The 13,093-nt window shown below is 37.1% G+C and overlaps 1 protein-coding gene and 1 long non-coding RNA gene across 5 annotated transcripts in view; one reads left to right on the forward strand and one right to left on the reverse strand.

Moving 5' to 3' along the window:
• Positions 1-13,093, forward strand: part of LOC118765156 — a 72,830-nt gene that overhangs the window by 50,877 nt on the left and 8,860 nt on the right. The gene's annotated exons all lie outside the window — the stretch shown is intronic.
• LOC115216711 (bifunctional coenzyme A synthase) overlaps positions 1-13,093 on the reverse strand; it is a 117,090-nt gene that overhangs the window by 32,626 nt on the left and 71,371 nt on the right. For all 4 annotated transcript variants that reach the window (XM_036506753.1, XM_036506752.1, XM_029786244.2 and 1 more), the window contains exon 2: positions 8,717-9,492. In XM_036506753.1, coding sequence (XP_036362646.1) covers positions 8,717-9,422 — 706 coding nt within the window. In that variant the 5' untranslated portion in view covers positions 9,423-9,492. The remainder of the gene's footprint in view (positions 1-8,716; positions 9,493-13,093) is intronic.

Here is a 13,093-nt window from a genome sequence, read left to right on the forward strand (position 1 = left end):
AAATAGTTATGACCTGTTTATGGGGTTACTCAGGGTATGATGTCCATAGAGCTCTTAGCTTTACATATGTCTCATCAGACCCTAATGGCTGGTGGCTTATAACCTCTCTTTCTGACAAGATGTATATGTAAAGCTAAGTGTTTTATAGACATGATACCCTGGGTAACCCTATAGACAGGCCATAACTACCTTTATCTAAATACTCTACTATAACTTAGAGTGTGCTTCTCTTTCAGATTTGTGATTTACTGATGATATATAAATAAATTGACATAATATTATGTCTAAAAGTTGATGAATACCACCTACTGATCCCCTCCATTGTTATTGCTCTATAAATCTCTTATTATAAAAGGCAGATTTTATCTGCCTCCCTTTGTCAGTTATAGAAATCTACAATATAGGATTTCTTCAATTACAATTTACCTAGCATTTTTAAGAGTAGAATGCATCAGGTTTTGCCAGGTCCGGTTTTTAAAATTTCAACCCCAATTAAGCAAAATTTAGAGAAAACTCACATTCTGGTGTATATGTCAAATGCTTTTCTTAGTTTGGGTTACAGCACATGCAAACGCACACACACAGTGTGCAACGAATAAACTGAAACTAATTCACTGTGTGTTGACAGGAAAGTAATTCACTTTCTGTAGTGAGTGATTCTTTCACTCTGCCTCCCACTTCCTCTTTACACACATAGACACGCAAATATATAAATAAAATTGTAAGCTAACGTGTGTGTGTGTGAGTGTGTGTGTGTGTGTGTGTGTGCGCGCGTGTGTGTGTGCGCGTGTGTGTGTGCGCGTGTGTGTGTGTGTGTGTGCGTGAGTGTGTGACAGGAAAGTTTTTTACGACGAATATAAGACCTATATCCAAGTAGCAGAAAGATCGCCCAAAAGTGTATATAGATATTTAAATGTATTTATATATTCATCTATACACAGATGTATGTATAATGTGTGTGTATATATTTCTATAGACGTAACCATTCACTCCACACAAAGCTTTTTAGGACGAAAATAAGATCTAAAGTTATCTCTAAGTAGCACAAAGATCGCCCAAAAGTGTATATAGATATATAAATGTATTATATATTCATCTATGCACACATGTATGTATAACGTGTGTGTATATATTTCCATAGAGGTAACCATTCACTCCATACAAAGGTTTTTAGGACGAAAATAAGATCTAAAGTTATCTCTAAGAAACAGAAAGATCGCCCAAAAGTGTATATAGATATTTAAATGTATTATTATATTTCATCTACACACATGTATGTATAATGTGCGTGTATATATTTCCATAGAGGTAAAAGTGAAAGTAATTCACTTTCTGTAGTGAGTGACTCTTTCACTCTGCCTCCCACTTCTTCTTTACACACATAGACACGCAAATATATAAATAAAATTGTAAGCTAACGTGCGTGTGGGTGTTTGTGTGTGTGTGTGTGCGTTGTGTGTGTGTGAGGGTGCGCGTGTGTGTGTGTGTGTGTGTGTGTGTGCGTGAGTGTGTGACAGGAAAGTTTTTTAGGACGAATATAAGACCTATATCCAAGTAGCAGAAAGATCGCCAAAAGTGTATATAGATATTTAAATGTATTTATAAGTATATACAAGTAGCAGAAAGAAAGATCGCCCAAAAGTGTATATAGATATTTAAATGTATTTATATATTCATCTATACACAGATGTATGTATAATGTGTGTGTATATATTTCTATAGACGTAACCATTCACTCCGCACAAAGGTTTTTAGGACGAAAATAAGATCTAAAGTTATCTCTAAGTAGCACAAAGATCGCCCAAAAGTGTATATAGATATATAAATGTATTTATATATTCATCTATGCACACATGTATGTATAACGTGTGTGTATATATTTCCATAGAGGTAACCATTCACTCCATACAAAGGTTTTTAGGACGAAAATAAGATCTAAAGTTATCTCTAAGAAACAGAAAGATCGCCCAAAAGTGTATATAGATATTTAAATGTATTTATATATTCATCTATACACACATGTATGTATAATGTGCGTGTATATATTTCCATAGAGGTAAAAGTGAAAGTAATTCACTTTCTGTAGTGAGTGACTCTTTCACTCTGCCTCCCACTTCTTCTTTACACACATAGACACGCAAATATATAAATAAAATTGTAAGCTAACGTGCGTGTGTGTGTGTGTGTGCGTCTGTGTGTGTGTGAGGGTGCGCGTGTGTGTGTGTGTGTGCGTGAGTGTGTGACAGGAAAGTTTTTTAGGACAAATATAAGACCTATATCCAAGTAGCAGAAAGATCGCCCAAAAGTGTATATAGATATTTAAATGTATTTATAAGTATATACAAGTAGCAGAAAGATCGCCCAAAAGTGTATATAGATATTTAAATGTATTTATATATTCATCTATACACAGATGTATGTATAATGTGTGTGTATATATTTCTATAGACGTAACCATTCACTCCGCACAAAGGTTTTTAGGACGAAAATAAGATCTAAAGTTATCTCTAAGTAGCACAAAGATCGCCCAAAAGTGTATATAGATATATAAATGTAGTTATATATTCATCTATGCACACATGTATGTATAACGTGTGTGTATATATTTCCATAGAGGTAACCATTCACTCCATACAAAGGTTTTTAGGACGAAAATAAGATCTAAAGTTATCTCTAAGAAACAGAAAGATCGCCCAAAAGTGTATAGATATTAAATGTATTTATATATTCATCTATACACACATGTATGTATAATGTGCGTGTATATATTTCCATAGAGGTAAAAGTGAAAGTAATTCACTTTCTGTAGTGAGTGACTCTTTCACTCTGCCTCCCACTTCCTCTTTACACACATAGACACGCAAATATATAAATAAAATTGTAAGCTAACTTGTGTGTGTGTGTGTGTGTGTGTGCGTCTGTGTGTGTGTGAGGGTGTGCATGTGTGTGTGTGTGTGTGTGCGTGAGTGTGTGACAGGAAAGTTTTTTACGACGAATATAAGACCTATATCCAAGTAGCAGAAAGATCGCCCAAAAGTGTATATAGATATTTAAATGTATTTATAAGTATATACAAGTAGCAGAAAGATCGCCCAAAAGTGTATATAGATATTTAAATGTATTTATATATTCATTTATACACAGATGTATGTATAATGTGTGTGTATATATTTCTATAGACGTAACCATTCACTCCGCACAAAGGTTTTTAGGACGAAAATAAGATCTAAAGTTATCTCTAAGTAGCACAAAGATCACCCAAAAGTGTATATAGATATATAAATGTAGTTATATATTCATCTATGCACACATGTATGTATAACGTGTGTGTATATATTTCCATAGAGGTAACCATTCACTGCATACAAAGGTTTTTAGGACGAAAATAAGATCTAAAGTTATCTCTAAGAAACAGAAAGATCGCCCAAAAGTGTATATAGATATTTAAATGTATTTATATATTCATCTATACACACATGTATGTATAATGTGCGTGTATATATTTCCATAGAGGTAACCATTCAATCCATACAAAGTTTTTTAGGACGAAAATATTTATATATAAAAGAAAGGTTGTGTGTCTGTCTACTCCGATTTAGATTCCTAACTACTCCCACATTTTGCGATGCAGTTTAACCAAAACCGGGTATCTTATAGTCGTGATTCATATCGAGCCCTTCTGGGTATTAGCGCGCGTCTACAATGAGTCTATGATTTTACAAATAATTTACCATCATTTTTTTCCATTTTAATGCATATTTTTTTAATAAAGGGAAGTAACTCTCAAACTTCACACCAATATGCGTGCTCATATGCGACGTAATATCACATCAGCAGCATTTCCTCACACCCTCCTTGCACTTGGCGAAGGCAAAATACCAGGGGATGAAAATGGTAATATTGCCATCGATTCCATTTGTACCATTGTTAAGACGCCTTCTGATCTCAGAGATGCAGTGTTCCCAGATCTACAAGCTAATTATCAGAATATGGATTGGATTGGCAAAAAGGCTATACTGGCCCCGAGGAATAAAACTGTTCACCATATTAATGATGAAATGCTAAAACTCATTCCTGGGGAAGTCTATGTATATCAGTCTATCGATACAACTCCTGACCCAGAGGACGTCATCAACTATCCAATAGAGGTACTCAATTCCTTTGAGTACCCCGGACTACCACCACACTTTCTCAAACTTAAAGTTGGTGCCCCTATAATGCTCATCAGAAATTTGGTTCCCCCAAAACAATGCAATGGCACACGTTTGATCGTTAAGTCCTTATCTCCCACCGTAAGCTTATATCAATATTTGTCTGAATAATCATCATAATTCAGTGCAATCATTAATAGTACTTTCAAGCAATTCAGCCCCGAGCAACACCGGGCAATTCTGCTAGTTAATGATAAAATAACTCTTTACCATCACCCATTTAGTACACTTGGTAATGTAATTGCAATGAAATAAAAAATACTTGTGTGTTAATAATTGGGTATTCTACCAGCAGTATATTGGATAGATATTATCCCTTAGTTGTTTGGCTTCACAACCTCTAACTTTCTTGGAATATATATATATATATATATATATGTATATATATCTCTTATGATAAAAGCAGATTTTCTCTGCCTGTTCCCATGTTCCTTTTTAATACAATTCTACAATATAGAATTTCTTCAATTAGAATTTACCTATGATTTTTCGAAGTAGATTCGATTGGGTCATGGCATATAAAGTTTTTTCAATTTGACCCCCAATTAAGCAAAAATTCGAGAAAAGTAATATTTTACGATTTGCCTCTCTAATTTCAACTGCTTCACTCCTGCTATTACCATACTTTCTCCTACTTTCTCTTTGCAAGTGTACCTTAAACCACTACTCAAAAAAAATACAGAGCAAACAAACAATAAATACATAATGATTTACTCCTCACAGAATTTCTTCAATTGGAATTTACCTATGATTTTTCGAATACATTCCATTCGGTCATGGCATATAAATTTCTTTCAATTTGACCCCCAATTAAGCAAAAATTTGAAAAAACTCAATATTTTACGATTTCCCTCTCTCACTTCAAAGGCTTACTCCGCCTATTAGCACACTTTCTCTTTACACACATAGACATGCAAACATATACATATATGACAGTGTCAATTGTTGAAAGAAAATTGTAAGCTAAGAAGGTGTGTGTGTGTGTGTGCGTGTGTGTGTGTCTGTGTGTGTGTATGTATGTGTATTAATGTGTGTGTGTTATCTCTCTACATATAAAGCTGAAGTTGTCTGTGTGCGCCAGGTTTGGTAGCCTTCAACTAACACTATCTCCTCCGAGACCCTGCGGCACAAGTTGACCAAAATTGAGAGTATGATAGAAGGGTTGCTCTTCCTTCCGTAGAAGATAAAATTCAAATCGGACCATGTTAACAGCAAAAATTATTTACATCAAAAAGGTGCTTTTTTCTATGAAAATCCCTATTTTTTACGATTTTTTCACTGCTGACACGCAACCAGAAAAATGTTCACTTGAAGAGAATAACAAGCTACATAATGCAAAATTTTTACTTTTCAAAAATTCCAATTCCAGCAGGTCGAAACAAACCCGAGCAACGCCGGGCGATACTGCTAGTATATATATATATATATAATATATATATATATGTATATATATCTCTTATGATAAAAGCAGATTTTCTCTGCCTGTTCCCATGTTCCTTTTTAATACAATTCTACAATATAGAATTTCTTCAATTAGAATTTACCTATGATTTTTCGAAGTAGATTCGATTGGGTCATGGCATATAAAGTTTTTTCAATTTGACCCCCAATTAAGCAAAAATTCGAGAAAAGTAAATATTTTACGATTTGCCTCTCTAATTTCAACTGCTTCACTCCTGCTATTACCATACTTTCTCCTACTTTCTCTTTGCAAGTGTACCTTAAACCACTACTCAAAAAAAATACAGAGCAAACAAACAAATAAATACATAATGATTTACTCCTCACAGAATTTCTTCAATTGGAATTTACCTATGATTTTTCGAATACATTCCATTCGGTCATGGCATATAAATTTCTTTCAATTTGACCCCCAATTAAGCAAAAATTTGAAAAAACTCAATATTTTACGATTTCCCTCTCTCACTTCAAAGGCTTACTCCGCCTATTAGCACACTTTCTCTTTACACACATAGACATGCAAACATATACATATATGACAGTGTCAATTGTTGAAAGAAAATTGTAAGCTAAGAAGGTGTGTGTGTGTGTGTGTGCGTGTGTGTGTGTCTGTGTGTGTGAGAGAGTGTGTGTGTATGTATGTGTATTAATGTGTGTGTGTTATCTCTCTACATATAAAGCTGAAGTTGTCTGTGTGCGCCAGGTTTGGTAGCCTTCAACTAACACTATCTCCTCCGAGACCCTGCGGCACAAGTTGACCAAAATTGAGAGTATGATAGAAGGGTTGCTCTTCCTTCCGTAGAAGATAAAATTCAAATCGGACCATGTTAACAGCAAAAATTATTTACATCAAAAAGGTGCTTTTTTCTATGAAAATCCCTATTTTTTACGATTTTTTCACTGCTGACACGCAACCAGAAAAATGTTCACTTGAAGAGAATAACAAGCTACATAATGCAAAATTTTTACTTTTCAAAAATTCCAATTCCAGCAGGTCGAAACAAACCCGAGCAACGCCGGGCGATACTGCTAGTATATATATATATATATATATATATATATATACTGAATATACTGAACTCCAGAACAGATTTTCAAGCTTTGTTTCCATTTCAGGAGATTCCTATTAGCATTTTGGAAACCACATAACGATAATAGCGGTATTAATGATAACATTTACACCATGGCTGGAAATTGATTGCTGATGAGAGTGGGAGATAACCCCCTGCTTTCTACCCTCACAGCTGACAGGTGGCATAGCTGAAGGAGGACGACATAGCCAGAAACTGATAACCACCAGAAGAGGGAGACAACACTCATTGTTTATATCCAGTTCATTTTCCCCTCCATACTTTAAAGAGGCCATAGGACAACAAGTCTTAGGGTCTGATGACACATCATAAAGATACTCTTTATGGCAAGAAACCCAAGGGTAACCCTGTAAACAGGCCTTCACCAGTAAAAACATATATATATATATAAAACAAGAAACTGGAAAATTTTCGGTATAATTTATTAATCATTACACTTATTTCATTTGCTAATAGGAGTTATGAAACTGTACATGTAGGGGAAACAGGTAAGATATATCTCCTCTTTGAAATTCTTCAGACAGATTAATCAAATGAAACATGTGCAATGATGAATATAACCAAAAATTTTTCCAATCTTCTGTTTTAATAAGTAGCCACTCTGCAAAAAACATTAGCAGTATTTTTCAACTCTTATGCACACCTCTTGTGTACAATTTTGAAGTATTGGAATAAGCAAAAGTGCTTCAAGAGGACACAGCTTGGATTATAAACCTTCCAACATACTATCATCATCATCATCATTTGACATCTGCTTTCCATGCTGCCATGGGTTGAATGGTTTGACTGAAAACTGATGAGCCAGGGAGCTGCACCAGGTTCCAACCTGATTTGGTATGGTTTCTACGATAAATCTATTTATCTATCTATATATAGATACAGTAATCCCTTGACTATTGCAGATGTTACACTCCAAAACCTTGTGATAGGTGAAAATCCACAAAGTAGAAACAGTAGTGTATATTTTGTATTATTATTTATATAATTTGTATAAATTTATTTTATTATAAATGCAAAACAACACCACGGAGGAATCGACATAAGCTTAAATAATAAACCATGATATGCAAAGGATTACTGTATATATATATATATATTATGGAGATGTACTTGCATAGCAAGTGACCTGATCTGAGATCATGTGCTGGAACGAAAACAATTGCAGCATGGAAGGTGTTTATAAGCCATTTAAGAAACACACAAAAACCGTTAGACTCACTTCAACATTTAAATTTAATTTGTCAAAATATTTTCGTCGCTTTGAGACCGCGACCTGTTCACTGACAAAACTTCCTGCTGCATCTCAAAGCGACGAAAATATTTTGACAAATTAAGTTTAAATGTTGAAGTGAATCTAACGGTTTTTGTGTGTTTCTTAAATGGCTTATAAACACCTTCCATGCTGCAATTGTTTTATATATATATATATATGTATGTAGAAAGATAGACAGATATATAGTATGTAGGTAGATTTATAATCCAAGCTGTATGCATATGTATATATGTGTGTGTATATATGTGTGTGTGTGTGTGTGTGTAGAGGTGCGTGGCTTAGTGGTTAGGGTGTTGAACTCATGATCGTAAGGTTGTGGTTTCGATTCCTGGACCGGGTGATGCATTGTGTTCTTGAGCAAAACACTTCATTTCACGTTGCTCCAGTCCACTCAGCTGGCAAAAATGAGTAACCCTGCAACGGACCGGCATCCTGTCCAGGTAGGAAATTTCTACGCCACTGAAACCAGGAAACCAGCCCTTATGAGCCTGGCATGGCTCGAGAAGGAACATTTATTTTATGTATGTATGAATGTTCATGTTTATCGCTGTGATGTGCATGCACAAATATATTTTTGAAACTCTCTTTCTCTCTCTCTCTCTGTATATATATATATACTCCATATATAAGTGTGCATGTGTTTAGTGGTGAGTGGAGTCACAAAAAAATACTAAAATTACTTGCAGCAAAGTTGTCATCTGTTACTCCAATCATGACAGCACGGGACGAGAGGAGACACGCCTGGGTGAGCAACACTTTGTGTCCTGCATGCAACCGGTCGAAGGTTCCACCCAGCACGACATGGTCATATGTGGTCATTACCACTGAGGCTACTCCTGAAGTGTCTTCAGTTGTTCTCGGTGAGGCATCATCGTTCAATGGCGTTTGGGGTAAGGGAAGAGGCACAATGTTCTCAAAATTTTGACCCAGATCACACTTGGGAAAACAATGTGCAACATCATGCAAGAATCTGTTTTTGTGGTTGGCGTCAGACGTAATAAAATCATGCAGTATGATGTCAAAGTTCCTCAAAGACTGGTAAGTTTGGTCTTGCCCAGATGATGAAGTTGTAGTTTTTGTAACCACAGGATCAGGTACGGGGGCAGCACCAAAAGAATCTAAGATGATCCGAAGATCTATTTGTTTGAATAAAGCAGCATTGGTCTGATAGAATTGTTGCATCAGGTGGAAGGCATCTTCTGTTGGTGCGACATGCTGCAGCTTAAACACTGCAGCAGAACTGGGTGTTGAAGGCTTTTGCATTGGCTGAAGTTGGATATAGAGCGAGTTCTTTGCATATTGTTTAGTTGCCTGCAAGATTGCATGTACCTTTGATTTCAACTTTGGAATCGGTGAAGTAAGTAACAACAACACAGAACGAGACATGATGCTTGAAGAATTTGTTCCTGTTGATACCAAATTTACCAAAATCTAATAGAATGAAAGATTAGAATACCTGTTGGAAAAAAAAAAGAAAAGAAAAAAGAAATCAAAGAGAGAAAAACACACAAATAAAATATTTAACATTTATGTGAAGCATGGGTAGATCACTTTTGCAGCTACAGGATTAATGATAATTCCTATCTTTGAATGCTATGAAACAGGGGGAAGACCTGTAATCAATCAAAGTGAACACCAAAATATAGCTGGTACTTCTTTCATTAACTAATACTTTATTTCATTAGATGAACAAAATGCCAAGTCAACACCTGCAGGATTTGAAATCAGTATGTAAAGAGTACATAACTAAAATGCTACAATGAATTTTCTCCAATACTTTACCAACTCTGCTAGCCACTGCCCTTGTAATAATAATCCTTTCTTCTATAGGCACAAAGCCTGAAATTTTGTAGAAAAGGGGTTCATTAATTACATCAATGCCAGTGTTTGTCTGGTACTTATTTTTATTAACCCCAAGAGAATGAAACGCAAAGTTGACATTGGTGGAATTTGAACTCAAGATGAAAAGATGGACAAAGTGTCACTAAGCACTTTGTCTGGTGTGCTAATGATTCTGTCTGCTCACCACATCCTCATCATCATCATCGTTTAAACGTCCATTTTCCATGCTGGCATGGGTCGGACAGTTTGACTGAGGTCTGGAGAGCCAGCAGCTGCACCAGGCTCCAGTCTTGATCTGGCAATGTTTCTACAGCTGGATGCCCTTCCTAATGCCAACCACTCTGAGAGTGTAGTGGGTGCTTTTTACTTGCCACCAGCACAGAAGCCAATCAGGCGGGCCTGGCATCAATTATGTTTGGATAGTACATTTTACATGCCATAATAATGACAATAATAATAATTCTCTCTACTGAAGGGACAAGTCCTGAAATTTGAGGGGAGGGAGCTAGTCAATTATATCAACTCCAGTGCATAACTGGTACTTAATTTATCGACCCTGAAATGATGAAAGGCAAAGTCAAGCTTGGCGGATTTTGAACTCAGAATGTAGTGACAGGTGAAATACCGCTAAGCATTTCCTTCAGCGTGCTAACAACTCTGCCAGTTCACCGCCTTTAACAATAATAATAATAATAATAATAATAAATGCCTTGATGCAGTACCAGGCAGTGGCTCTCATGGCTTCTGATCTTAACAGATTGGAAGTGTTATCATGTACATTGTTTTGCCTTGGTATAAAAGATGGGCTACAGCAAATATTCTGCTCAATGCCACAGATTTGCTTGTCAGTTGTTTGACCTTAACCAGTTGAGCATGTCCCTTAGTGGCATCCCTAATCACAACAAGTAGTGGGGAGCATCATAGCCATGTGTTGAGAGGAATTCTTTGGGAACATGGGTGGTTCATTCAACATCCTTAAACAATCCTTATTCAGGGACCTTTTGAGTGGGATGGACTACTTGACTAGAAAAAAAGAAAGAACTGGAAGCACATTGTGACCAGTAGCATATAATTACAGTCAATATCTGGCCAATGTGTGTGTGTGTGTGTACGCACGTGTTTCTCCTTGTATGTGTGTGTGTATCAGAGTGTGTTTGTGTATGTGTGTCTGAATAGATATGTGTGAACAAGAAGCATCAGATGAGGTGAGCAAGAGAGACAACTGCACTGATATGGTCATGTGTTGCGTATGGATGAGGACAGCTGTGTGAAAAAGTGTCACACCCTAGCAGTTGAGGGAACCTGTGGAAGAAGTAGACCCAGGAAGACCTGGGATGAGGTGGTGAAGCATGACCTTCGAACGTTGGGCCTCACAGAGGCAATGACAAGTAACCAAGACCTTTGGAGATATGCTGTATTAGAGAAGACCTGGCAAGCCAAGTGAGACTGTAACCGTGGCCTATGCACCAGTGCAGCATAACTGGCCCATTTAAGTGTACCCTTCAATCTTTGGGCAATAAACTGTGCTTGTGAAAACCTGTTGAGTCAAGTGAAGTCATTGACATGGCCGATGCCTGTGCTGCCTGACTGGTCCTGTGCTGGTGGCATGTAAAAAAAAGCACTATTTGAGCTTAGCCATCGCCAGTGCTGCTTGACTGGCTCCAGTGCTGGTGGTACATAAAAAGTACTATTCGAGCATGATCATTGCCGGTTCCACCTGACTGGCACATAAAAAGCACCATTCAAGCGTGGTCAATGCCAGTACTGCCTGACTGGCTCCTGTGCCAGTGGCATGTAAAAAGCACCCACTACACTCTCAGAATGGTTGGCATTAGGAAGGGCATCTAGCTGTAGAAACCTTGCCAGATCAGACTGGAGCCTGGTACAGCCATCTGGCATGCCAGTCCTCAGTCAAACCGTCCAACCATTCAGCATGGAAAGCGGATGTTACTCTTTTACTTGTTTCAGGCATTTGACTGCGGCCATGCTGGAGCACCGCCTTTAATCGAGCAACTCAACCCTGGGACTTATTCTTTGTAAGCCCAGTACTTATTCTATCGGTCTCTTTTTGCCGAACCGCTAAGTGACGGAGACATAAACACCCCAGCATCGGTTGTCAAGCAATGCTAAGGGGACAAACACAGACACACAAACATACACGCACACATATATATATACATATATACGACGGGCTTCTTTCAGTTTCCATCTACCAAATCCACTCACAAGGCTTTGGTCGGCCCGAGGTGTAACCCAAAAACTTACATTTGTAGTGACACCACTACTTGAACAAAACTGGATACAACTCACCCAACAAGAACTCACTACTTGAACAAAACTTGACTTAAACAGGATTCGAATAATCCTATCAGGTGGTGCTATTAAGTTAGACATGGCCTGGACCAATCTTTGGTCGAAACATATCTAAGTTTATCTAAGTTTATACCGATACATCTGTGTGTGTGTGTGTGTGTGTGTGTGTGTGTGTGTGTGTGTGTGTGTGTGTGTGTGTGTGTGTGTGTGTGTGTGATTGGTTAATACATGGCCCACAGATCAAGAAAACTATGGTTGCATATAAGAAAAACATGGTGTAACCCAAAGATTTATATTTGCAGTGACACCATACCAATACACCTGTGTGTGTGTGTGTGTAATTGGTCACTGCATGAACTATGGTAGCATGTAAAAACAACAAGTTGTAACCCAGGGGTCTGTATTTCCAGTGATACCATGCCTAAACACCAGGATCAGACACATAAAGTGATGAATCATGGGGTGCATATTTTCATTGAAGGGGCATTCTGTACTCTTTCCACCAATGTGATGGTGGTAATGGCTGTAGTGGTGGTGGCAGTGGTTTGGTGCCAAATCAGCCCTCACTGAGAAAAATCTACAATCCAAAAATGTTCCAGCCACGACCATCCAGCCTTCTGTTGTGTTTTTGTTTATTCAAACTGCCTTATTGACTCGACTCAATCCTCTCCCTTTTCTAAGATGGTGGGATTTAATTTGAGGGAGACCTTGTTGTTGTTTCTAGCAACAGATGAGGTGAGCAAGAGAGTAGTTGTAGTCGTGACCCGATTTTTTGTCCAATGATTTTTTTGTGTCCAATTTTAAATAAATTCTTTAGAAAACAAGGTGAACATCAAAATCAAATAATCGTTGAGAATTTTATTGATAGGATTTGTGGTTGAACAAAAAAAATCATCGGACAA

This window comes from Octopus sinensis, linkage group LG10, assembly GCF_006345805.1.
Source record: "Octopus sinensis linkage group LG10, ASM634580v1, whole genome shotgun sequence".
Lineage (NCBI taxonomy): Eukaryota > Metazoa > Mollusca > Cephalopoda > Octopoda > Octopodidae > Octopus > Octopus sinensis.